This window comes from Neopelma chrysocephalum, unplaced genomic scaffold, assembly GCF_003984885.1.
Source record: "Neopelma chrysocephalum unplaced genomic scaffold, ASM398488v2 Primary Assembly neopelma1_25, whole genome shotgun sequence".
Taxonomy (NCBI): Eukaryota; Metazoa; Chordata; class Aves; order Passeriformes; family Pipridae; genus Neopelma; species Neopelma chrysocephalum.
Genome location: NW_020897694.1, coordinates 33688375 through 33716121, shown reverse-complemented (window position 1 = coordinate 33716121; position 27747 = coordinate 33688375). Strand labels below are relative to the sequence as shown.

Sequence of the window (27747 nt, the reverse complement as noted above, 5' to 3'; positions counted from 1 at the left end):
AAATTATTCCACTTGTTATTTCAGTGTTACATAAACCGAAGGACGTAAAGCTGGGTGTCCAGATTTTGGCAAATGACATAATATTTTTGCAGCCAGCCAGATGCATATTCTGGTCTCCAAAAGCGTGCATAAATTTTCTCTCAGTTATCAGCAAGTGCTTCTCATGGAGTGTGTTGGTTCCTCACAACTCTGAAAAGCAAGTTGAACTGTTGCTATAGGACCTACACACAGGCAGCAAAGCCTGAAAACACTGATCACAGATTTACACTTGAACATTTTCCAGGAAGCTTATGGGGAAAATTATGCTTGCATCAAACAGCTTTGTCTTATTTTATAAATATATTAAGAGGATATAAACACGGACTTGGTTAGGCACTTGTGCAACGAAATGACAGGATTCAACTTACCACTGCAGTATTCATATGCTCCTGTAATTTCAATGTGATAGTATGTAGTTCAACATCTCTTCCAGCAACTTTCATTCTATTTCTAGCCAATAAAAGATATCAATAAGCTCTATGGTATGAGTAGCTTCAGTAGTTTTTCTCTTCCTATCATATCAGCAAAATTCCTCCATTTTTATGGACAGAGCTATATATAGAAATTCTGTGAGGATTCAAACACTGGGCAGGAGATGTGTTTTGAGGTTTTACTCAAGCAGTGCTTCCTTGTTAAGTCAAAATCTGGAAGTTTTTTTGGTTTGTTTTTGATTTTTTTTTTTTAATTGAAAAGTATTCTTCTGGTAGAACTTGGGAGAAAAGGCAAATTTGTGTAACTTGATGGCAACCTAAGAGTGCACATTTTTAACTGGTGGTGCTCTGAGACGATTGATCTGTGTCATATTTGAACAAGAATTTGTGTCTTGCTGGTACGGTGGGGAAAACAAGAACAAGGAGACCTTTGTTGCCAAATATATGAAAAGAGCATGTGATGCTATTAGCAAAGATATTATTTCATGTGAAAAAAGGTCAGATATTTGGGTTTTGGTCACAAAAATATTTTTACACTAGTGCTTCTGGAAGGTGTTTTTGTTCACCTGTTAGACAAAAAAAAAAGTAATGATATAATATTGTCATCTTATAATTATCTTTTTCTCAGCTCTCATCTGCCATGCACAGTTGGCAACAGATGCTTAGGCACTCTACAGTGAGGTGCTCTTCAGACACAGAATGTAGAAGCATAGCACTGCTGTTGAAAAAGTAATCATTTGCAGAGTAATATTTCAAAGCTCCTAATTGAAAAAGGAGAAGTCATTTCCACTGGGTTACTTACATCCATTGTGCAAAATATAGTTTGAAGGGAGTTTGTTATAATGTTTTCCCAAATCATTCTAGAGGGGTCTGCTATAAAATCTCTGCCTTTCTTTTAATCTGCAGAGGACCCATAAATGGAGACTGCATTTTACAGGATAAGCAGACCTTTTGTATAATTGATTGATTGGTCTGATAACAAAATTTTTCTCCCAGATGGCACTTCTGCAGCAAAGCAGATGTAATTTGTGGGACAGAAGTGAATGATTGGTGTAAACCTCACAAGGGACATCAGGAAAGTGTATCAAACATGAACTGTTTCAGAGGTAACACTGCTTTTGCAAACACAGATGTAGGCAAAAAAATAGTCATGTTTGATTCTGAGTTATGTATTTTGTACTTTAAATAGGCATTTAATACCTACTAGAGTGTTTTATTTTTTCTAAGTATACTGATTGATATGAAGATTTCAATGTCAGAAATAATTATGTAATACTTCAGAATTATTGTACTTTGCATCAAAAATACATATGGTACATGTAGAAAATCAAGACAGTTATGCTGTCTCTCATTTCATAACAAACTGCCATCTCAGTAGAACTGACATTTTAAATCTTTTTTGGCAACAAGTAGAGGGAAAAATACAATATTCTGACACATGAAATATTTCACTAAGTTGACATGTCTGTACTGAAGCAAAGGGTCACACATATGCATATACAGGATGATGTTACAACTGAGATGTTTTGTTTGGGTTTTGTTTTTTGAGGGGTTGGTTGGTTTATTTGCTTGTTTTGCAGAGTCATACTACAACTAAGAGCTTTCAAATAGATATTCCTGATTATAATTGATCTTCATGAAATTAAATATTTCAAGGAGGACAAAAGCCTTTTCTCTGATAGTATTTGAGAGAGAGGGAAGCGATTAGCGTGACACACTGGCAGAGTTGTTCACATTATGGTCACTGTTTAACCAAATGAAATGCAATCCTGCCTCTGCTTACCACAGACATAGAGAAATGAAACACTGGTATGCTCTTTAACCTTTAGAGGCCTGAGACAATAAGAAATGTAGTAACAGCTCTGTTTGGAAGATACTGTTGTTGCAATGCATAAAAATAGAGGTCTTACCTGACAGGAAATGACAGAAAAGGCAGGATAGAAAGGCAAAGGAAGGTGTAGATACATTATTGTAAATTCTTGGTTCTTGTTAAGAGGCAACTTTGTGCCACTGATTCCCATCACCCTGTGGGCCCAACAGTTGAGCCAGTTTTCAACCCATCTGCTCATCCAGCCCAAAAGTCATCAGCTTATCTATGAAGATCTTTGGTGAGATGGTGTCAAAGGCCTTACTTGCGAAAGGAAATCCAGGTAGACAATGCTCTCCCCTCATCAGGCCAGTCATGGCATCATAGGAGCTTATCAATTTGGATAAGCCTGGAAGTGATTTCCAGGACTAGCTGCTCCATCACCAGGGATAGAGGTGAGGCTAGCCAGCCTGTATTTCCCTTCTTCCTCCTTCTTGCTCATCTTGGTGATAAGAATGACATTTGCTTTCCTCCAGTCTTAGGGCACTTCTCCCAATCACCATGAGTGATCAGCGATTGCCCAGAGTGGACATAAAATCACATCTGCCAGCTCTCTCAGCACTGGTGGGTCCTGCTGTTCTGCAAGCATCTTACTCTTGGACTGGCAATCTCTGCATTATTTCATAAACAACTCAAAATCTGAGTTTTTGCAGACTTTGAGAACATCTAAAGGTACTGCAATCCTGCAGAATTCAGTGAGATTTGAAGGCGTGCAGACCTTCTTCACAGACAGGTCTCTAAAAAAACACTTTGTCTTTTGCTTGAACCAGAGCTTGATTCTAGCACAGAGGTGCCACCCTCAAATGCAGAAACTCAGATTCTATGACAGTGTAAAATGACAAACTAACTGTTTTATCTTCAACTGATAAAATGAAAAGGAAGATCTCTAGTGAGAGGCAAGCCTGGAGTGCAGTCTTGAGATAAATTTTGCAATTTTACTTGTTCCTGTTTAGGTTACAGTGATCTGAAGAATGTTTAAAATTAGACAGAAATAAAAATTGCAAAAGCAAAAAAAAGAATAGCACCACTATTTGAGAACCTGAGGATTATAAATTTTAAACAGCTTTAGAAAATATATTGCATATTCCTGTGGTAGTCCAGAGACAGAGCATTGATATGTCCAGTAAATTTATATAATGGAGAAATACCCTGATAAAAGAATTTAGCACATTAGATTCAGAATGGAACTCAGATTTGTAAGTTGAGCATGTTGTGAAAATTCTAAATGGGTATCTTAAATTCTGTCCATTGTACTTTATGACTATCAGTTAGAAAAAAAAATGTTAGCTTATGATGGGAGAAAAAAAAAGGAAGAAAATCTGAGTAAATATGGGGGACTTATTCATAATGGAACTGTTGAGTCAACTTAATTTTATCAAATGTGAAGACTTTATAGGTTTTGCAAAAGCAAGAATGCTTTATAAATGTCTTAAGTTATTGTTACTGTTTTGGTTAAACCTGAAGAATTTACTTGTGCATTTCTGACAGGAATTTAGGTCTGTCAAAATCCAAAATTGCTACAATTTTCTGAGAAATCTCTTCATATCCTATCTGTGTTCTTCTTTTCCTAGCATTTGTCAAAACCATGTGCTCGTTTTACTCAGTATTTACCTCAACAACACAGTAGTATACATGTATTTGGGAACACCTGTGTGCACAGTCATAGGGATTTCTCCATGCCATATTCCACTGCAAATAGCGAAGAGTGAACATCCTCTGAAGTATCTATTGTGAAGCAGTGATCTCAGTGAAGTTGTGTAACTCAAAATTCTGGTCAAGTTCTTTTTCTCATTTTCTCTTTCACCTGCTTGGCAGTGTTGCAATAAAGTTTTGCTGGATTCTGTTAAGGTCTAACCAGAAAGAACTGTACTCCACCCACAGTGCATGCAAATGAAGGAATGTAGAGCTTGGAAAAGACAGGATATTTGCTTTTTTCTCTGTAGCTAAAGCCTCAGAACTTTAGAGCAATGATTACAAAGAAAGTCTTGTTTACTGTCAGCAGTCTGTTTTGACAGATTCTTTGAGAAATTTGGTTGCAAGTATCTAGAAAATATCTACAAGTAATATACAGACTGTGATTTGGGTTTGTTTGATTGTTTCATTTTCTTTTCGTTACAGTTTGGGCAAATTTTCAGTATAGAAAAAGGTATGTTTCTTAAAACAAAGCTACCCTTCTTGCAACTTTTGTGTTCTTGATGCAAGAACTTCTTTCAAGAATTTGCAAGAACTTTTTTTTATAATGTTAAATAAGATAATGTTGCTATTATAACTTCATACTCAGAAATTACTTTTTTGACTGAAATAAAAACAATAATTATGAAGTCGGTCTGAGTCATTTACTTGACAAGGATATTGCTTTTGCTATATATACTGAAAATAGATTTCTATAATGAGACAAGTCAAATCACATAATGTCTGGTAATATTAAGAACCTCACCTGCAATACACTAAAATGATTTTGATATAGAAACTCTAATCACATAATAGAACTGTATTTTCTAATAAGTTTTTCTAAAGTGAACCTTGTTTAATTCCCAGATTTGAGGCTTTTACCCTTCTGGAAATATAATTTAAACCAGCCTTATGCTGAGTTGTCCATGAATTTCCTAATGTTTGTTATAAACCTTCCTTATCCCTCAGTGTGTGGACTACGTCACTTGGGTGTTGTATTAAGAACAAGATGAAAGTTCAGAAAGTTCAAAATGAAGGTTCAGATGAGAAAATTATTTGGTTTGATATTTGATCACTTATTTCTCCCAAACTGGTAATGCTACTTAATTATGAAGGTTACTAAATTCAAATGGAGCAAAGTTGAAGCAGGTGGCAGTTTGCAACTCTGATGAGTGTTCTCCTTTACGGGTTTAGAGAAAGATATAAACTGCATTAGACTTGCTCCTCTAGCTTTTTTCACTCTAACAGCAGCTGACATATGTACATATTTATCAACTCAGATGGAGTTCGCTTTTTAAAAAATGCATAATTAAAAATTCAGTTGTTCAATAGCTGCTTTCAAGAATTCTCACATTCCTTAGTTAATTTTTTCATTCCATTATTGCCTCCAGAACAATTTCAACCATCTTTCTCATGTCATCTTTTATTCCACATTTTAAGAATGAAAAGAATCTGCTTAGAACAATTTGTACTTTGGATCCTTTTTTTTCATTCTTACTGTTATTCTATGAAATTAAAAAGTAAAGATTCACACAGGGTTCCACTACTAAAAAGCATGTCCACTTCTTTCATATTGTTTGCAATGGACTAGTTTTTGGTATTGAAACTACTATAATAACTTTTCCCTTTCATAGGCAATTGGAATGTATATTATGAATTGTTGCATGAAACACTTTACAGCTGAGCACTGTGAAATATGTTTTAGAGAACAACAGTGAAATAGAAAATTGACATGAAAAAGATATCTCTTTTTTCCTGTATTGGCATAAGTTGCTCTCTGATTAGAGCTGAGTTTTTCTCTCCTGCTACAAGTTTGGAGATGCTGAAGTGAAGAAAACAGTGTGAATGTGTAAAACCAGAAACCACTGTTAGCTCTTGGACTTCCACGTCTTCTTGTTGGTCTTCCAGTTGTCTGCTAAGATGCAGTAGTGGTATAGGCCATGAAAGATTTGTCCTATTCTTTTGGTGAAAGAAGCTTTAAGAATCTGGGAAAGTTTAAAGTGTTCAAGAAAAGTTCAGAAAACTTATGCTGGAAATCTTGCCCAGCTTATATCTTTGCAGTGAAAGTGTTCAAGGCTGGAGAACTTTTAACAGTATTCAGAAAGAAATGTTGCAAGATTATAAGCAAAACATTTTTTCCATCTTTCTTTAACTGAGATTGGGAAAAAGAAAAAGAAAATAGAAGTAATAATAAAACCTTTACCGATTTAAGAGCATTATTCAGAAATCAAAGAAATGAAGATTGACTCAACCAAAAAACATTGAGTTAGAGAAACGTGGCTGGGTCAATATTACTGTTTCTGTAATTAGACAATAGAAGGAAAAAAATATGGGAAAAGAGATTGCTCTAAAGTTAATTATCAGTGACATGAACTTCTGGGCAAAGATCAGCCTGAGTGCATGTACCACAGAAAGAGGCATAGAAACCTTCTGTTGACCCCATGGCTTTCCCCTATAGCATATCCCTGCATAAATCTGTCCAAACAAAACAAACAGAACCTCCCCAACCTCCTCTGTCTGAGACAAAATGGTGATTTCCCTATATGTCCCAGGTTAAATTTCCAGCTGCATGCTGCTGATGTCAGTGTGTGCTCTGAGCCCATGGCTGAAGGGTGGGTGGGTGGGTGTCCAGCCGGGACTAGGGGCATGCAGGGGTGGGAGAAGCAGGACTGGTATCAAGTGGTTACCACAGCAACAGGGAGGGGACCAGTGGAGGGGGTGGGAGCGAGCAGAAGTGGTGGGAATGTTACCATGGCAACGGATGGGGTGCCTTCCTCACTGGGGTTGGAGATGCAGATGCCCTTATGTCTACTTACCTGCCAGGTGCTGGGAGATTTAGGTATGGCATACCAGGAGTGCTTGTGTTGTCACCTATATATATGTATCGCCTATGTAATACGTATATTACCTACTTCATTTCCAGTTAGAATGTGAAACTGCACTGGAGATAAAGTATTTTTCCCACAGAAGGTGCACCCATTCTAATCTCTTTTGATTGATGACAGTAAAACCAGTCCACTAGTAGTAGCAGAATCACTTTTTATTCTTTCTAGCATAGTGTAAAAAACTATATGCCAGTATAAGGTACTAATTGTACAGTGTTAGAAGAGATGCTGATTTAGGGAGTGAGTTTGTCTTACACATCATTACAAGACTGTATTTCATTTTCCCTAATGAGCTTTGCAAGATAGATCTTACAAAGAGTGATATCAGGTACTGAAAATTTGTGGTAGTCTCCTTTTGAATTTCCCCAACTGGTGAGTGATGGAGCTTGTGAGTATAATATGCTCATATAAAACTGATAGGAACAGCCTGGACTCCTGAAATTGCTGTCATTGAATGGCCCAGTGAATGGCCATCAGCCATCTGCTGTTTCATCTGGTGTCACTTTTCCCCTGACTATGGACAATGAAGAATTACCAGTGTTTTAATAAGTCTCATATCAAAAAAGAATGGACTGAAATCTAGGAGGAACTGGAATTTGGTGAACTTTGACTTAAAAAGAAGAGTCTTGAAGGGAGACAGAACTAATTCTGAGTGTCAAACCACCCAACACAAGACGGCTTGGTAGGAAGCATGACCTGGGTGAATAGACCCCAGGGCATCGCCCACAAAACCAGATCAAAATAAAATAAATTAAAAAAAAATACACAAGAGGTGAAGAAACTAAGGCAAGGAAAGGCCTCCAGATACTTCCCCTATTGAAATGCCTCTTTGCTTCTGTTGTAAAGCCTAGATGAAGTCTGAGTACATTTTCCTGCTTTGTTTTCTTCTGAAGAGCTAAGCTATGAATTGGAGCTTGGAAATGTGGGAAGGTTAGGTTCAGCCTAGTAGGGCAGTCAGCACAGTCTTAGGGGCTATATATTTCAAATAAAGGCTCTCAATCTCCCCTTAAAGCATGCTCCAAGTAGTGCAGAAGCAGAGAGGGGTCTGGTTTCGCCTGAGCTAACAGTGCAGAGGGGTGCAGGGCTACCCTGGCTCCTGTGGAGGCTAAGAGAAAGAAAGGCTTGCACGCAGTCTCATTACAGAGTGTCTCTCTATGCCTATGTGGCAGAGCAGTCATCTTCTCATTTTTAGAGCAGTTAAACATTTGCATTTTCCTCAGATGCAAATTAGGGCTTTTACAGATGATCTTTTTATACTACTTTGTGCACAGTCAGCTTTTTTGTGCATCATTTTTTTTTAATCGGAGTAACACCTATTCACATACTGTGGATGTAGAATATAACTCCCTTGCTCACTGTTGCTTCATTTATTTCCTTGATTTCTGTCATCCAACACTTTAAACTCCCCTTTTGGATCCCATTTGTGTTGTAGTAAATTTAGAGTTTGTGATCTGGGTAAGTCTATTCTGCTAAATCAAAGATGTCCAGGGACCAATACTTGTCCCCAGGACTGAGTGGCACCAACTAGTATATGTCTCCATTTCTGTATTTTAACTGCCTCTGAGGCAGATTTACCCTGTGAGGAACAGAGTAAGGAAGTCAGCTGGCAATGAAATAAGGTGAATGACTGGGTGTGTGGTGATTGAGCTATGTGTGTAGTCTCCCTTTGTTCAGCTGTGAAGATGCAATCGATGAGTTAGTACTTGTTTTGAGGAAAATCACAACAAATGTGGCATTATATGTATTTATTTTGACCCTTGAAAATGTTCACTAATGGGTGGCAGGATGGTTTGAAATGGGAGAGGGTTTGAAAGCATGGGGTTTAAATCTCTGGTGAGCTGTAACTTGGCTGCATCCTGGGGAAGACAAAAACGTCCCCAATATCTCAGCTTCTGAGAATGAAAAAGAAAGTTATAAATTTCCCCCCCCCCAACCATAGTGTTGTAAGAGAGCAACTTTCTGAGACACTTCAATACTGTAATAGAGTGGCATTTGGTTTCTTAGGATATAACGTGGCCTCAGGAGTTTACCCTAAAAATGGCACTGGAGGGGAACAGCTGGAACAGGACTTTTACCCATCTGATTTTGCCACCTGCTATTTTGCTCCTTACCATTTTGCCTCTCACTCACAATTCAGTGTGAAACCATCACTGTACCTGATCCTGAACCCTGAGACGACTGTCTCTTTTTTCATTACTGCTTTGTCTCCCATTCCTTTACAGCTAATCTTGTTCTGAGAGTGACAGTACGCATAAAAACATCATGGTAACCTCTCCTTTTCTAGCTTGCTGATGGCATAAAAGATGTTTCAAAGTATTCCTTCACTTCTTTGGTCAGAGGTTCTTCAACAGAGATTATGAGCATAAAGTCTTCTTGTGCTTAGTCGTTGAGAATGCATTTATTTTTTGTCAACAGGGAAGTTAATTTTTTTTTTTGAATAAGGTAACACCTCAAGAACTAAACAACGTCTTTTGTTGTACTATGCGAATACTAAAATTCTAATTAGGTATCTTTATGATTTGTTTTTTGGTTTTTTTCCAGATATCAAATATTCTTAGGAGATCTTGATAATGTGCTTTATTATATTAAGTACATCAATTAACTTATATTCACAGACTTTTAATTTTCTCTTTCTTTGTTTCTTCTGATAGGAATTATTCATTTTTATTTACTTACTATTTCCACAGGACTTAAGTTTGTCCTCGTGCATTTGTCATACTAAATTCACAAGTTAACAACCTTGATTTCTTAAATTATGCATTTGGAATCTTTCTCTCTCAAACTCCATCCTGTCTGATGTCTTAGTAAAGCCTTAAAATACAGGTAAGAGTGGGCACTGTGCTTTCTCCATCAATCCCAACAATATTATTCCTCCCATCAGCAATCTTCTTAGAAGTGACTATTCTGATGAGCATTTTGAGTAACATTGCTCATCAGATGACAGTGATCAAGTCTGCCTGCTGCCAAGTACTTCCTCTGCGACTTGCTTGCATGCGTTGGATGTCCCTTTCTCTAAAGCAGCCCAATTTAAGAGTGTATAGTTATATCTCATCAAAGGCAAAGCTTCTCATCAGGCCCTGTCTGCAACAGGACATGAACCTTAGCCCTTCTGACACACCAAGGAAAGAGGGTGTGGAAATGCAGTTGTGGAATGATCATAGCAATCAGGATGTCTTTGGGAATGCTTTAAGAGAAGCAGAAGGCAATGGAAGAGTCTTAAAAGAAATGGGAAGCAGCAGTATTTAACAAGTATGAGGAGTCTTCTATCCAAAGGGAAGAGAATAGATTTACTGCTGTTTTTTTGAAATGCATTCTTTCTAATTTCATGCTGTGTTTCTGATTATAGAATGATTGATCAAAACAGAAGAGATAATCCATCGTGCAGAGTAAAGAAAAGCTATGGAGGAATGTCAGGGAATTGGCCAAACCAAAAATCTCCAGCCCTTCCTTTAACTGAGTGTAAGAATTTATTTGAAATACAGCAGGACTGGAGCTAGCCTCCAAAGAGCCAAAATAGGCAGAATGAGACAGAAAAATGTTTTTTCAGAGAAAGAAAATGTTACATGATAACTGCATGCTTTGTTTTTAGTCTGAAGTTAGCTGTGTTTCCCTCTTTATAATAGCAAGAAATCAGTGAAATAATCCCTTGAGCAGGCAAAGGGCAATAGTGTACTGAAGACGGCAAGCTTCCATCCTTCTTTCTCCAAGATTCCTGCTGAGGCAGTGATGAGAAGACCTTTTTTCTTATTTTTCTGATTCAAAGCATTCAGCATTCATATGGAGACAACTGGGACTACTTGCTGAAATATTTTGACAATGCTAACCTGAATACCTCTTATATCTGTGGTGACAATCTCAGTGTTGACTTTGCTTTTCTCATTGTATTTTCTCCATGAAACTATCATGCCTGTAACATTATGAAAGTATCAAAGCAAATTCTCACAAAAGAACAAGTTATTGAAAGTCTTTTGAGCAAGTTATTGAAGCTCTTTCTAGATATAAAAGGGTTTGGAAAGTTTTCAAAGTTATATATTTTATTACCACTGTAAACCTAATAATTCTTTATATATTTCTTCTGGGGATCTTTTGAAGGTACAGCCTTAATGCTGATGGGAAAGATAAATTCTGTTTAAGAAAAGAAAAAAACCCAAAAGTGAGAAAGTGTTTCCTGAGATCTTCCACTCTTAATAGAGTACTAGGAATAAAGGTAGGATCTGGAGTCGGAGAATAAGCACAGAAAGTGGAAACAAAGCAGACTGGTGGAGAATGGGAAGGTGATCCCTGACATGGATCCTCAGGCTCCAAAACCCGCTGTTGTATGCAACATGAAGTAAATCCCGCCCATTTAGCTTCTGGGCAGCCTCTGAAAACATGAAGTTCTAGGCTGGCAGAGATACTTTAGGAAAAGTTGCAGGCAGCCCTAATGGTGCTACTTCTCTCATCTCAAGCTGTGCTGAAAGCAAGTCAAACTTTCAGGACTGATGTTGTGAGAATTACTGTTCTCAGAGAAGACTTGTGTTGGTCTTAATGATACCACAAGAGTTTTGAATATGCACTGCATATGAAATACACTCTTAATTTTACTGGGTTTTCTCCAGCAGATTTCATTTATTTCTTTCTGCATTATTTCCACAAAATGAGAGTATGTAGGATTCAAAATGGCTTTGCTGGAAAAATGGTAGACCATTCCACTACTTTCAGTTTCTTTCCACAGGATAACTGAGAAGTTTTTACCAATTTTTGAAACTAGAAGGCAAGTTGCACACAGGTTGAAAAAACAACCGGTAGCTGTCAAGCAATAGTGCTAAGGTAACATAGTAAGCCTTCTAGGGCTCTCCTGGAATTGCCATAGTTCCTGGCTTTTTATGATCTATACACCATGCAATCTGGGGAAAAATCAGCACACATCATGCAGCAGTTGCTGTGGAAGTATTTATTTCCATCAATATCAAAAATACAGCACAGCCTGTACCTCTTCAAATTATCAAAAGTCTGTTCAGAAGATGTTCCACTAGGCAGAGGACAATTCTGTCCTCTTTGTAGCCCAGGGTAAGACGGGCTGAATCTTGGAGGTGGACTGTGCTCCAGACAGTTACTCTCCGGTTTTTTTATATCAGATGTGGGAATGTACTGGTTCAGAAAGGGGGAACCACTCATCCCATACTTCAGGGAGCATTTTCTCTTTCACTCATTTGTCACAAAATTAAAGAGGTGGCTGAATCAATCAGACAGCCCTTTGCAGGGTAATTTTGGCAATTCAGTTGTTGATTGAACTTTCCTTTGAGTGGTGAGCTGGGCTGCAAAAATATACTTTTATTGAAAATGAACTTCAAACTCTCAAGAGATTGTGCTCTTTGAATGTTCTCAAGTGCATCAAATTGCAGACTAAATATAAACAGACATCATGAGTGTCACTTTAATATTTGGGACATTTCCTATTAAAAGACAGTATCTCAAACCCTTGTCTTCGTACTTCTAATCCAAGCATGACAAGGGCATAAAGAAAGAACATTTCTCTGTGTGTTCACCTGTGGTCTATGGCTGAGCGTAGAAAGGGGGAGATTCCCACCCTTCAGAGATTTTTCTTCTATTTCTCTCCTGTTTCCCTGAACAGCCCCATCCCATGTCCCCTTTTAAACCATAGTGTTTAACATTTCTATGGCACTGTTTGCATGTAAGGCATTCTACCATTATTAATTTTTTAAGCATACTTGAAACTGAATGGTTTGGACTGAAATATAAAAACAAAGTTTAATACTTACTTCCAGAACAGTTTTAGGCTTATAAATAGGATTACCCACTTTGGGGAAGTCAAGCCCTTTGGTAACTAAAGGATATTTTTTCCCTTATGCATTTTATTAGACTAGTTCCAAGTTTATGGGAACAGTGTTTGTGGTGCGTTATGGTATGTTGGCATGTTATACAAGAGGGGTGGGAGGGCACAGAATAATCGTAATCTAAATCGGACTCTAGTTATCTAGCTGTTTTCAGTTGATTGGGTACCAGCCTCATACAAATGCCAGTAATGGCTTTAATCAAAGACAGTATCACTCCATCACCAATCAATATATAGGCTCTACAATGGAAAAAAAATCATTTTGGAAGAGTTAGAGAAATAATTCTGAATCAATCAGAAAAGATAGCAAGATTTGTCCAAGGCCTTCCTACATTATGGGTAAATGAGTCTTGGGGTGATGGTGTGTTGTCTAGTAGGCAATAGTAATAACCTGGAAAGTATCGTGCAAGAAATTCTCACATTTTTTCTAAGGAAAAGACTCTTGGTATTATTGTTTTTACTGTTGTGAAGAATTGTGAAAATCCAGAAAATAAGAAGGCTGCAGCAGAAGCAACAAAGGCATGCCATACTATTATCCATAGTCATTCAAATCCATTACCTGACTGCGACAGCCAATTAAATAGTAATTTCCAGGATTAACCAACAGCTAAAATGATACACCATGAAAAGCTTCATTTATTGCCAACAACAGGTTGGCGGCTCCTTTGACTGAGAAAAACAATGAAAGACTTGGTTGAAAAGCATGTATTTTTCTCTGTGACTACAGATGCCTCAAACAATGGCACTTTCAAGGTTTTCCCAGTCATTATAATTCCTACACAGGTGAAGGGCAAGCAGTTCACTGCTGACTTGATTGTTTTCAAGGCATTAATGAAACCACATTAGGAATATCTGAAAAAAAAAGTATATATATATCTCTATAGATATATATCTATAGATATATATATCTAAAATCGAGTAGTTGGAACCTTGGCTAGATACAGTTATTTGCAGGTAATACTGTTGCTAAATCTAGGTTGTGTACCCCACCCACAAATCAATGAGAAGTAAGAAAGAAAAATTGTCTTTAGCTTCTTGCTCTGTACGTAACCATATAACAGAAAAATACCATTTAACTTTCCTTGTCTCATTCAGTCATTTTTCTCAGCAAATGTTTCAGATTTAAAGGAGAACTTATGAAATTTGAATGGGAAGAAATATTCTACATGAGACAATTACTTGCATACTGTACTGTAAAAGGATCATAATCTGTTTTCTTGGTTCTAGGAGTTTCTTTTGGAAGTTAAGTGAATGTTGTCAGATGCCAATTTTAAAATGCCATTTTCAAAGAAAACCTCATAGAGAGTGATAAAGAGGTTTTCAGTGACACAATGTCGCTTATAATTTTCAGGTTTTACTGAGTGTTTCTTGCAATGGAAGTCTTGCAGGTAGAACAAACTATCTTTTTACATGATGAAATGTATAAGATAAAGCATTCATTTAAGGGTAATTTGCAAAAAAGAATTGATGATAAATTCTTGGTCATCAGAGGGTAAAAAAGAAAACAAATACATTTAACACAGAGATACACATTAGCTGCCAGAAATGAGGCTTTATATTTTCATATTATCAAACAAAATACAAATAAACTTCTATAGTTTTAATGTACTCTTTCCAGAAAGAGTAAAAAATATTGATAATTTAAAATTTCTTAAAAGGCGTAATATTGTGTGGCTAGAGATTCAGCTGAGTACTTGTATATGTCAGGAGTCTTCCACTAGGAAAATTTTTCATATTTTAGCTTCACATTCCTGCTTTCTCAATTTCTTAAAACTGTTTCTTTTATAATTAAAAAAATCCATTTATAATCAGATTTGGACAGACTGGATTTCTCAAACAGTTTTCATTTCAGTGAATTTTCTAAGACTGGGAAATTTAACATGTAGCGTGGTTCATGAATTTACTTTTAAAGCCAAACAAAATGAAATCCATTAAAACTGATAATAAATTATGCTTCTATCAATTCTTTCTAGTTTGTAATTAATTTCCTATCAGTGAAATTTAATACGATTTCAGAAATATGTATATGTACTAAAGGAAATAAGATTTCCCTAGCATTTCCCTCCAGTAAGCATGTAGACCTATTTCTTCTGTTAGGGTTGTACCTTCTTAAAGAGAATGCCTTTTTGAAAGTTTGGCTGCTCTGGAGCGTAGCTTCAGTTAATGCGTTGAGGCAAAGTGTGAATATGTGTTATAAGTAGGAAAAATCTTGAGTTTATTTTGCTAGTATGGCAAACCAGGTACCATTAAGACAAGAAAACTTAGTAGGAGAACAATTTACTGTACATGACCTTGGCATTCCATGGAAAACATAGTTTTCTGCTGCTGTGAAGAAGTCTTGTTGAAAATTTTGCTGATTGTGACTTCTTTCTGTGTTCATTGTAGTAGTCAATGGTTGCTGCCAAAAAATTAAAATAAAAATAAAAATAAAGAATCAGAAGGATATTAACAACACTTCTGATGCAGTGGTAGAACAGAACATAAAGAATGTTGTAAGAGTTGTATGGTGCTACTTCATCTGAGGCATCACATCACTGAAACCTGATGTCCTCTCTGAACTCTAAGTGCAATTGTTACATTTCATAAAGATCTAAAATGGCAGATATTAGCTAGGAAATGAAGAGCATTACTTTCTTATATTACATTATATTGACCTGTATATAAAACCAACACAGAAACCTTTCTTCTGGCAGTTTCTTGTTGGATGCTGTGTGTTGGAGATCACTGTACCAGCTTTGTGCAAAGCAACATATGGAAGATGTTGACTTCACTGGGAATGGAGTATCTGTTGTCAGGGAAGATAGAGGTAATTTTCCTGAAATATGCATAGGTTTAAAACCATTAGAAGAGAAGAACTGAGTGCCAATTCCGAAAGCCACTTCTGTCCCGTCGTAGTAGAGTGAATACATAAATATCATACCCCATTATCTGCTTGGTTAAAGACTGAAGAAATTCGAAAGATTAATGTAAAGTATGTACTGATGTAACACTGACTTCTAAAAAGGATTAATGGAGAGAATTGAAATTCAGATATTATATGGAAATGTGTATTTTTACTGGGATTTTTTTTTTGTAGATTGTACATTCTGACAGCATTGTAAATACTTTAAATTAAAAAAAAGGGTAAAGTGTTTAAAAAGTCAAGGCAACTAATTTCCACCAACTTATTGACTTTGCTTTTTAAATTGTTGCTTTGATTTCTCTGACCTCAGTTTACAAAAAGAAAAATTGAGTTTTTTACAGAACTAATTAATTCAAAAGATCTGTGAACCATTTAATTTGAGTTGAAATGCTTTTATTAAGGTGAATGGAGTTACAGTGGCCCATTGCAGAGATATTTTGAATAATGATCTTTGCTGGCACGTTCTAGTTGCAGTAATAAGTAAAGAAGATAAAAAATGGGAGGTGGGCAGTGGTATTAGCACTACCCTGCTTCTAGGCTAATGTATTCTGTTTCTCAGCCAAAGTAATTTACCGGAATAGAAACCACAATGTTACGTTTACTACTCCTGGGGCCCACTCAGATCTAGCTGCAGTACCTTCTCAGGACAATGTGTTAGGGAGCTCAAGGTTTTTATTATTCTTTTGACGGAGTAGAAATCTTGAATATCTCAAATCCTAAAAATCATTAAATATGTATGATATACTAGAAAGGAACTATGCTTGCTTCTAAATTTAGTCAAAATGAAGCATTCATATAAAATAAGCTCAAATATGAATATCACGCAAAAACTTGTCCTGTGAAAAGACAGCACTGTCATTAGCCAGCTGTATACAAATGGTCTTTGATTCTATAAATACAGGTTCTCACATGTGAGCTAAAAAAAGCAACTCTACTCTCTCAGCATTTGGAGAAACCCATAGACATGTCTGGCATACTCCTCTCTAGAGAAGCTGAATGTACCAAACGATTTCACTAGACTTCCAAAGACTAAAACGGAATTGATTGTAAAGAAACAAGACCAGTGCTCTGCCATCTAAAATGTGGTGAACTAAGGGTGTTCTTTTTGAATAATGAAGGTACACTGGGTGCATTACATTGCATCCTTCAGATGTGTGAAAATGTCATCAATATGAAAGTCTCTTCAGATTCAAATCTGTCATCTTCCCTGAGAAAATAAAGCTAATAATACAATGAAAAATGGTAGTGAGATAAACTATCAGGAAGATGGTCCTTAATGCCTTTGGTGGCTAGGCTTTAATTCCTGAGGTAATCTACTGCTCGTATTTGGATACGTACTAGCACCTTTTGATCATTTACCATCTAGAGATGAGAGGCCCAAAGTGTGCTTTGGACTTGGATTACAGTGCCAGTGAATTAGGTTTCCTGGTGTTATAACATCACCTTTGGAAGGATGGCCTGCCAAAAATGTAATAGCATAGGAGAAACAGGTGGCTCTTAGCAAAAACACTGTCCTCAGTTCAGATTGCAACCTTTACTTACTATCTATAAAGAAAAAAAATACAATACTGTTGTGTTAAAACTTAGGAATAGACAAACAAAAAGGCAATAAAAACAAGTTCAGAGCGGTCGAAGACAAAGACACTCCAGACTTTCCACATAGCCTTAATTGTCCTGATAGAGTGCATCTACCAGGGGTCCTAATGAGTTTTTTTCCTTTGGATTATTCCCAGCCCCTGTAATAGCCTGTGTTGTAGAGCATACACTTTGTGTCACATCAACAAACACCATCTCTGTTATGGATGCAGCCACATCTGCGATACTGAGAGGGTATTGCATGACACAGTCAGATGTCTGTTTCTACAGAGTCTGAAAAGAGAAAGAGGAACATAAACAAATGTAACATGACCTTTCCCAGCCTCTGGTGGCTGGAATTCACATACAAAATATGTGAATTCAAATACAATTCAAATACAAAATCAAAATACAGTTTCTTCTATGGGGTATTATATGCATAAATCAGCATGTTTAATGTGTTCACCTATGTAATTTTGTCTGTTTGTTCATATGTATTTTAATTTCTGCATTTATACCTAATATGATGACTTATCTACAAAAATGCAGTAGTAAACACTGAGTGAAAGAAAGGATGAATTTCATGTAAATTATGGTATTAGCTTATTCAGGGCCAATTGTTCCACTCCTAGCATTAGGTGCACATGAGGTATCTGTAAAGGAGCACTAATGTGCCTTTTCATTTTGCTGCAGTGTGGCCTCAAAAACAGTGTCTGAAGAATTGCTAGCAAACAGAACAATTAATTTACTGAATTTACACAATCTTCTCCCTAAAGGGCATAATCAGGGAAATTTACCATTCTCTAGCTTACGTGTGTTGGTCCTGTTCATCTTTCGCATCACTTTTGTCAGTCTGTCCTATGACAAAGTCTGCAAATTGTACCTTGTAGCTGTGACTTTTTAGATACAATGGAAAAGAACATGCTCATGCAGAAACTGTTATCACGCAGGACCATGCAAGTGAGATGTTTGGCCTGTTTCATAAAGCATGTAGATGTGAAAAAAGGGGGGGGGGGGGGGAAAAGAAAAAAGGAAAAGAATCTTTCCTCAGGCAGCAAAACAAAAAGAAAGCATAGCTCCATTGGCCAGAATGTATCCTGTGGCTCTACAGCAGAACAGACCTAACCAAACACCAAATAGTAGTGGGAAGTATGGAACGGATTTCAATTTGTGTGCCATACTTTCTTTGCAGGAATATCAAATTGATGTATTTTTTGCCCAGACGTGGACAGATAGCCGTCTTCGTTTCAACAGCACCATGAAAATACTGACTCTAAACAGCAACATGGTTGGCTTGATCTGGATCCCAGACACTATATTTCGTAATTCAAAGACAGCAGAGGCTCACTGGATCACCACCCCCAACCAGCTCCTCCGCATATGGAATGATGGCAAGATCTTGTACACCCTCAGGTGAGCACTTGGCAAGGTGCAGGACTCAAAGCTTCTGGTGTAGCAATAGTAATTTTCTGCAGTATCTGTGTTCTCCTCAGCTGTTTTCTTCCTGATCCTTACTTGACCATGCTTTACAAATATTTTAGTATTCAGGCATAAGTACCATCAACTTTAAAAGACAAAGTCTTGTCTTTCTAAGAAAGAATTAGAAATAGGTATGTCTAAATTGTAGAAGTTGGTTTTTTTAGTGCTTGTAATAAAATGTAGTCCCATAAAACTAGGGCTGGATAAAGCATTTCTAGATTCATGCTAATGCTGATAGTTGACTCTTTGAATAAGTCATGCTGAAAGATAGTCTGTTACATCTTATCACAAGGGTGAATTGCTAGAGAAAAGGTTTTTAGAGTTTTTCTAATCTTTTTGATACCATCAACTATGTGATATTAGAAATAAACTATATGATGTTAGAAATGCAGTGTATATATATACAATATTTATATATACTATATACCTGCATTAAAAAACCCTGTGGAAATCAAAATATGTGTATACTTACGGAAGATATGGGTTGTTCAGAAGGGAGTTGTGCCATAAGCCACATTCCACAAACCAAACAGTTTCAGAAACATCCTTTTCATGCTGCATTTTCTTCAGTGATTGTGTTCAGTCCTCTTGGTGCAACTGCATATTCCGATCATAATTGCATTAGCAGTTGGGGTCCAATAGAAAGTCTTTGACAGACAATAAGGAAGGAAATAAACAACTGGAAAAGCTACTGATATTTTTAGTGTCCTTTCCGTCTTAGGCTTGCTCCACTGTAAGGAGCTCTTACTTATTTCAGTTGACTTTAACAAACTTTAGACTTTTTGATTACAATGTCAACTCCAATCCCTCCTGGTTGGGTTGTTGGGGGGGTTTTTTTGAGGGGTTTTTGGTTAGGTGTGGTTTGTTTTTTTTTCCTTTTAAGTCCTGTTTCAGTATTTCAGGGCAAGTTAAGTATCTACCTAATAGTAATTAGACTTACATACCTATCACTAAAGAAAGTATTTGCTGAACGGACTGCAAATTTTGTTTAAAACAGCTAAAAAAGAGGTAATACTTGATCCATTGGAATGAACATTTTTAGTTTGAGAAAAATATTTTGAGTACTTTTTGACCCCTCAGGTCAATCTCCTTTTTATGCAAAAAAAACTGTTGGAATGATCATTGGCCATTGTTAACACTGTGTAATTCAAAACCAGTTTATCTTGCCTAAGTGTCAGAATTGGTATGACATGGAAGAGGTAACTGCTGCATGCCATGATACTGTCAGGTGTTGAGGGGTGCTATATGTTCATAAGAAAGTACAAGGTTCAGTCAAGGTCCACGCCTTTCCATCTTCTTCCTTGCCCACTTCTGGATGTGAATGCCCTCCTGCTGCAGCACTACAAGTCCTCTTCTACCGTCAGCACAATAACACTATTAAATTCCTCACAGGTGACCTTTTCCAAGACAGAGGTTTTCTCTGCACCATCCTAAATCTGGAACACAAACCTTTCCCCATGCAATTTGTTAGCTTTTTATTTAGTTTCTAAAAGGAAAAATCCACACCACCCAAACTTGCCGCAGAAATTCCGGCATGCAATTATGTAGTGTTTACTGAAAAAAATTGTACAATAAACTAACACTGAATTCTATCTCCCTGGGTAAATACATTCACTTTGTAAGCTATCAGACTGAAGGTTATTGATTTTTATTAGTAATTTTAAAATTAGCTCCATTCGTAGTATCCTTTGTAAAACAAGCTTTCAAGTAGGACTAAAGATGTTTCTGCTGATATGTTTGTTGCATCTGTACAATATAGAATGGTTTATGGAGATATATTGAGAGACAGCTGAAAGAGACTGAAAGAATTTTAAGTTCACACTATATGTGGATAATATTTCTTATAAGATTCTTTATGAGGTTTTAATTTTGTGGAATTACACACCACTACATCAGCCATATTTCCTGAGTTTTTAAATAAAGAATAAATGTTTCCATCCCAGGTCCTTTGATGATAAATTGTCTAGAGAAAAACATATGCACACATTTCTTGGGATCAAGAAACTCTTGATGATGTGTCTGAAATTATTTTACATAGTTATCATTGCTTTGGATCAGACTTAAATAGCAAATGAACAATCTGCAAATATAGTTCTTTCTTTTCAGGCCTTACTTATGGATGTCAGAATATTCTTGAATGATACCTAAGGTTTCCCAACCTCCTCTCTGACTGTTCATTGTACTGGCATGTAGTAACAGACACTTGGTTTCTTCACAGGCTTACCATCAATGCCGAGTGCCAGCTGCAGCTACACAACTTCCCAATGGATGAACACTCATGTCCTCTGATATTCTCTAGCTGTAAGTGCTGCTTTGATGCCTTATTGTTGTATATGACTAGTATGCAGAGGCATGAGTTTATTTCTGAATTCTGTCAGGTTATTCAACTGTTCCCTGACAGCTATAGGAAATTTAGGTCTGCGCAAATATTCAGGTAATTTTGGTTTTCCTCTTTTGCATTTCTGGTCAATGGATTTATAACATGAAGTCTTCTGTAGGTTTACTGTTATTTTTGCCAGAACCAGCCTTTTTAATTGATACTATAGTCACACTCCCAGCAGGAGCAGATATTCATACCAGTCTGTGCAATGTTAATCTATACAATCATGTGACATGCAAATGAGAACTGAAACTACAGTTTTCTGGTGGAGGTGTGCAGCTTGGGGACATGCCCAGCAATCTCTGAACATCTGAGTTTACAGCATGTAGTGTGGTAATGCCTCTCTGTTTCATAATAAAAGTAAATGGTGCAAGTACTGTAAATCTCATTTTCCTTTTATTGCTCAACTTGTCCAGTAGTCCCAATGTTGTATTGTATGTAGTGTTGTTGCCATGTTTAAAACCTTTCTAACAGGCAAAACAAATACTTTGGTGAAATGGATGGAAAACAAAAGGCAGGTGAGTTAATCTTGAGGTCCAATATTACTGTGAGAAGTTATCTTCATGCCAATTCATTTGAAAAAAACTTGAGAGCTACCTGCTCATGGGTACACCTGCATAGTTTTGTAATCCAAAGCCACACAATGCAAATGCTTTACAAACATTTTTAAAAGACTTTCAGCTAAAGATTTTAATTTGACAAACTCCAAGACTCAGAATATGCATTCTTCAAAAATTAAAGGGAAATGTATGTTTTGTCTATCTATTTAGAAAATAGATTTTCTCCATAATACCTTTTAAAGTGGTAGAAGAATCACACTATTGAATGTCTTCATAATAAATATGGTGTTGCAATGGTATTGATTTCTATTTATAAACAGTATACAAACAGTGATCCTCAATCACAAAACAGATTTGAATTTCAGCTGCTCCAGGGTATATTTTTCTTTTTCCCCAGGAAAATGTTTTTAAAAAATCTGTCATGTAACCATCTCCCTTTCCCCCAAAATATTATCACTATATTGCTGTTTTTTATTATCTACATATATAAGTGATCCTGGGCAGAAAATCGCTGTGGTATGTTTAATTCAGGTGAGTGGAATATGTGCATACTCAACTGAACAAGAGGCAGATAGCTCCTGAATGAGCTTTCCTGCTAATGAACACTTGTCACTGAACTCTGTGCACCTCAGCTATCTTTAGTTACTGCTTGAAGCTGCTCTTACCTTGTGGAAATCTGCTGTTTTGATGTAGTATGGGGAAAAGTGTGTGTGACCTTAAAAATCAAATCCCAGGGATTTAATTAGACCTACTAAAATTTAGGTTGAAGTCCAAAGATACTAATTAAACCTACCACATAAATTTGATTAGTCCTGTGCTAGTAATATCCAAGTGAACTCCAATAAACAGAGAAGTCACTTCAAACCTTCCATTCCCTAATAGTTAGACAGTTGCTGAATGTAAGTAAGGTTTGCTTGTGGTTTTTATTTAAAGTGAGCATATCAGTGGGAACTTCATCAGGCTCTACTCCATGGCAAAGTTCCAAATATATTTTGGTTTGCAAAGGTCCTTCCTAATTTAGATCTATTAGCTCAGAGCTCTTCTGCCCTTGAAAACACACACATATTACTGTCATGGTTTGAGAGCCCAAAATCCAATTCCCTTGTTCTAGCCCCCCTCCCACATCTCATTCCAGTATGAGATGGGTTTTCCAGACAAAAACACAAGACTCAATATGGGGGGAAGGGAATTATATTACAGTGACTATACACATAAATAAATAGTATAATACATTACATACAATCTTAACTCTATTTCTACCATGACAATAATATTTACAATGGGCCAAATCTCTTCTCCCTCCAAATAAAAGTCCAGGAGAGAAGAAGAAAAGACCCCTTCCAGTCTCTGAGCAGCAGGTCTCTCTAGAGTAGCAATGTCTGTCTCTTCCAATGCAGCAGTTGTTGGATCCTTGCCAATACACACGAGAGAGTCTCCAGGTCTCTCTCGGCCCCTTGTCTCCAAACGAAGGGTCTTTCCGTGGGCTGCGTTACCCCAGACAAAGGTTGCTCCACCACGGTCATATCAATGAAGTACAGAAGCCTTCGTGACAGTCTGGTATCTTCAGGGGGATCCAAGCCCCTTGTCAGAGCTTCTGTGCTCTGCCTCAAGATGGCTGCTAGCTTCTCTGAAGCTTAGCAGCAAGGGGGGGCCCAAGGTCACCCCACACACACATTTCGTCCTGGCTGAGCTCTCAGGACCGCTACATTTAGGACTTCCAATTAATAGGAGTCCACCCCCTCCATTTTTTGGAGGGATCTCAAAGAAGTTTGGGGGAGTTTTGCAGTTCTTACCCCAACAAACTCTGTAGTACTTCAGTTCCCTCTGCTGCTTTTCTCTCTTTCTCGGCTCGCAGAAGTTTTTCTGTCTGTTTTGCTGCATGTTTGTTTTGGTGCTTCTCTTATCTCTTGGCTCTGTGCCGCCGCTTTTCTCTGTCCACTGCTGCTCTGCCGCTCTTAGTGTCTCCTACTGCTGCTTACCGGAGAGAAACTACCCCAGCTCTTAGCTACAGGCACTCAGCCCAGTTTAACACTGTTCCAAGTCCCTGCAGCCCCAGCCAAGGGGCTGAGGGGGGGCAGAGCCCCAAGGGGCTCCGAGCCCCGGCTCCTCGTGGCCTCAGAACCAATATTGTTTCTATAGAAACAATAGACATGTACTGCTGTCTATGGAGATGGAGATTACATAGGATAAATAAGAATGTGATTGTGTCACAGTTTCTCCGTGTTTTCTTCATAGTTTCTAGCCAGATGGAAAAACCCATGGAGGAATATTAAAATAATGTGTTATAGTTCTGTCAATCTTCTTGATCATGTTGATAACAAGGGTTTATTTCTTTAGATTTATACTGAATTTTGTTCTTTTCCTTGAACAATTTTAGCACTACTATTATCATCATCCAGAACAACTCCTGTATGATTTGTTTGTTACATAACTTGGTTGTATTTTCAGTCTTGTGTATATTCATAGCAGTCTGTAGATAGGTGGCACTCAGTGGGACTTGTGAAATGAATGACTGAGTGAATGCCTGAATGATTTATTACTGCCTTCTGTGAAAAGTTTCTGAGGGGACAAGCTGATTTGGGATTCCAAGATGTATGTCTTTGAATCAAATAACAATCTTTGTAGAACTCACAGCACAGCTCTGCTTTCCTCTGCATCCCTTTTGTTTGTTCCCCAGCACACAGACAAATCTTTGTAGTTTCCACTGTAGGCAAGCACAAAAAAGCACAAGTGTCAGAAAATATTCTCTGCACTTCTACACACACGAAGTTTAACATTTGAAATTTCTAATTTTTCATATAAATTTCCCTTGATATCTCAGAAATGTGAAATTCATCTTAAATTTTGTCTAGAATATTTACCTCTAGTGCCAATTTGCACCCTAACCCTGCTGTTACTGTAAGGATAGTTTATGTTCCTTCAGTGGGAATACTGAGCTCTACTTTGTCTGGTTGCTGGGATGAATAAAGAGAAAACAGCAGCTTATAAACAGGAGCCATCTCAGTGTGCTAATAGTGGTTACCAAAATATACCTACCCTTTCCTGTGGAAAATCTTGTTTAAGAATAGTTTCTGGAGCTCTCTATTCTCTTTTTTAGGACTAAAAAAGTATTGAAATAATCTGAAGCTCTTTACACTCTGTGCAAGTTTTGCATGTGCTTCAGGTGACATGATGAGATGAATCACCTGGCATATTAGGCCATGGGATCAGTGTGTGTCTGTTGTTGCTGTTCTTATGTAGATGTGCACTTAGCACATTCCTTATGTGAAAAGTTGATCCCAATAGCATAATGCTAGACTGCCATGCAATGTGACAGCTCATGTCTGTTCTGTGTACTGGATTGGTTTGATCAACCACATGTGGCAAGCAGGATTTCTTAATACAGAGCTGCTACAACATTGGCATCAATGCCAATGCATGGTATGAATGTGCATTTCCATGTAAATGTGAATAAAGAATCAATGGTATCACTTGATTCCAGTGTAGCAGTCTTTCATAGATTTTCCTCTATATGATCACTCTCTCTTCATATGGTTTTAAAGTACTATATGCTGTTGCATAGAAATATTCTGTCACTGTCATTCTTCATTTGGGTTAATTTACTCTCCTGAGCCAAGGGAGATTGCTCTACTGCTTTTGGCACTCAAATAGCACATTAAACTGTCTTGGATATCTCTATACAGTACTGATTTGTGCATTGTGGAAATACTTTCAGGATTCTGCTATAAAATTTAGTTTATTGAGGTAGGTAGGATTCACATAAACATCAGGAAGGAAGAGGTGTTCTGTCTGAAGGATGATGTCAGCACAAGCAAATAAAACACAGGCAACAAAGGCAGGCTGGAAATGAGAAGATAAGCATATTAACTGTGGAACTTCTACCATAGAGTACTGTGGATGCTCAAATATAACAATTCAAAAGTGTTTAGAAATACATTGGGAGCTATCAAGCATAATGAGATCACTCTCTATTAATGACCACTATTTTTTTTTATTCTGAGGGAGTAAAGAGCATTTCAGATTAAACAGTAGGCAGAAGTGGCTAAGCTACTTCAAGGAACTCTTTTCCATTAAAGTCATCATTTTTTCAGACCAGCAGAAACCTGCACCTACTCTCCCCATCCATGTGCTCAAGATTAACTTCAATCATGACACTCCTTCAGGCAACGATATATGACAGCCATACCCAAATGAAGCTGACAAACCCATTACACCTTGTTTTGAGGATCTGATCAACCAACTTTTTAATCAGGTACAAGGAGCTTTATGATAGGAATCTGTGCTAGCTGGGTACCTGAGGTCTGAAACAATCTGAAAGGCCATACCTTAGGCTTTACCAGATGCAGTAATACTGAACTGCAGTGCAAGATGCCAGAAAAAAAAAGACTGAATTGATTAATGGGTTTTCATTGGTTTATTTTTCTTGCTGCTGCACTGATCAAACTGCAGATACTGTTGTTCATTTTTAAAACCACCTTAGATTTAGACAACAAGTATTATGACATATTTTGTAGACAATTACTGATCTTTTCCCTAGTGGGAAGGTCTACAGTGTCCCACATTGCCCATTACTGGAGGATTGCTGCAAGGCAGGAAAGGTGGGCGTGCCCAGCATACCATTCTTACTGTGAACACCAAAATATATACACAAAGGTTCATGAACAATTCAGGTATTTTCAGTTCAATTTAAAATAGGGGAAAGCAAAATTTCCAGCTGTTGATGGTCCAGTTTGCTCAGTCAGGTCTTAAAACATGCGGGTTTTGCCTTTTAAGTGTTAAAGTTTGTGGGTTTTTATAAAGTGAGGCACAAAAGTATGCAAAGTATTGCAGAAAAAAAGTAGTAAGAAAATGCAAAATGCATTTAGAAGAAATTAATCCAAATCTAACATAGAGCCTGAAAGAAACAAATCCCATCTTTCTATATATAAACTCAGTTCAATCAAATGTTCCTCTTTGAAAATGAAACCTCTTATGGATATGCAATCAGTACTTTGAACCTAGTATCATTAATTTTCTAAGAAAACTAGCTGTCATCACCAATTTTAATGTTTCTCCTAACCTAGAAAAGTAAATGCTGGTTTTTTTGGAATGAGTTTTGCTTTGTTTCATCTCATGTGTCATCAGCAGAATCATTAATAAAGTCTGAGGGCAGTCTGATGAATAACAGGCCAGAAGGAACATAGCTTAATGTTCGTATCTTGAGAGAAGTTTCATTAAAGATGCTGGGAATGCATTGCAATGTGCAAAAAGAGCTTTAATCCACATGCGAGCTTCCATTTGTGCACTCTGGAATGGGCTGAGCCAGATCATGAGACATCAATGGAATTCTTGAATCAGTTTTTGTGATGAGCATATTTTAGCTATTGTAGCTTTTTCTTCTTCTAGGAAGGTAGAAATTAATGCATCCATCCTTCTCTTCAGAAGACTGTCTTTTTCAGAGAATAGTCAATACAGAGAGGTCTTATAAAGAGGGAAAAAGAAATATATTTATGGAAAATTTATCCTTTGACAGTTTCCTGCCAAACCCTGTATCTCGTATATGACTTGTGTCATATATGACAATTCATGAATACAATATGAGGCATATCTGTGACACATCCCTCCTCCTATTCATTTGCTAATCCCTCTCATACACAGTCATTTCCATATCATCTTATTTCTGTTACCCTCTTAGACATTGTACATTTTTTCAAATACCTTGCCTAGTGTGCAAGGAAGTATTCAAAGAAAATTTGACCATCCTAAAGATTTATGAGGTGTATATGATTCTATAGGGATCTTCTTTCCTTTTGTTAACCTGTGATCTTGAACGTTTCCAAGCATTTTTTTCCTAAGGTACCTACAATGACACCAGGATATAGTGAATTTGAAATATGTTAAGATCTTATGTAACTTCACTTCTTCATTCCATTAGCTTTTCTGAATGTATTCTGCTACTGCATTAATCACTTGTTAACTCTCCTTGGGTTTCCCTAAAATTCCCTGCTGGTGTTTCTTTTATATCTAATGTAAGTAATGTATTGTATCTTAGGGAGTCAAACATTTATCCAATTCCTTGACTACTCACTACTGACTAATTCACTACTGCTTTTCTGTGTGTAACTCCATAAATTTCTCAATAC

General features: G+C 37.1%; 1 protein-coding gene across 1 annotated transcript in view; it reads left to right on the top strand.

The window, feature by feature from the left end:
• The window catches only part of GABRG3 (gamma-aminobutyric acid type A receptor gamma3 subunit), a 324389-nt gene that overhangs the window by 151264 nt on the left and 145378 nt on the right, over positions 1–27747 (top strand). The window contains exons 5-6 of the mRNA XM_027674839.1: positions 18399–18619; positions 20904–20986. Of these exons, the coding sequence (XP_027530640.1) occupies positions 18399–18619; positions 20904–20986 (304 nt within the window). The remainder of the gene's footprint in view (positions 1–18398; positions 18620–20903; positions 20987–27747) is intronic.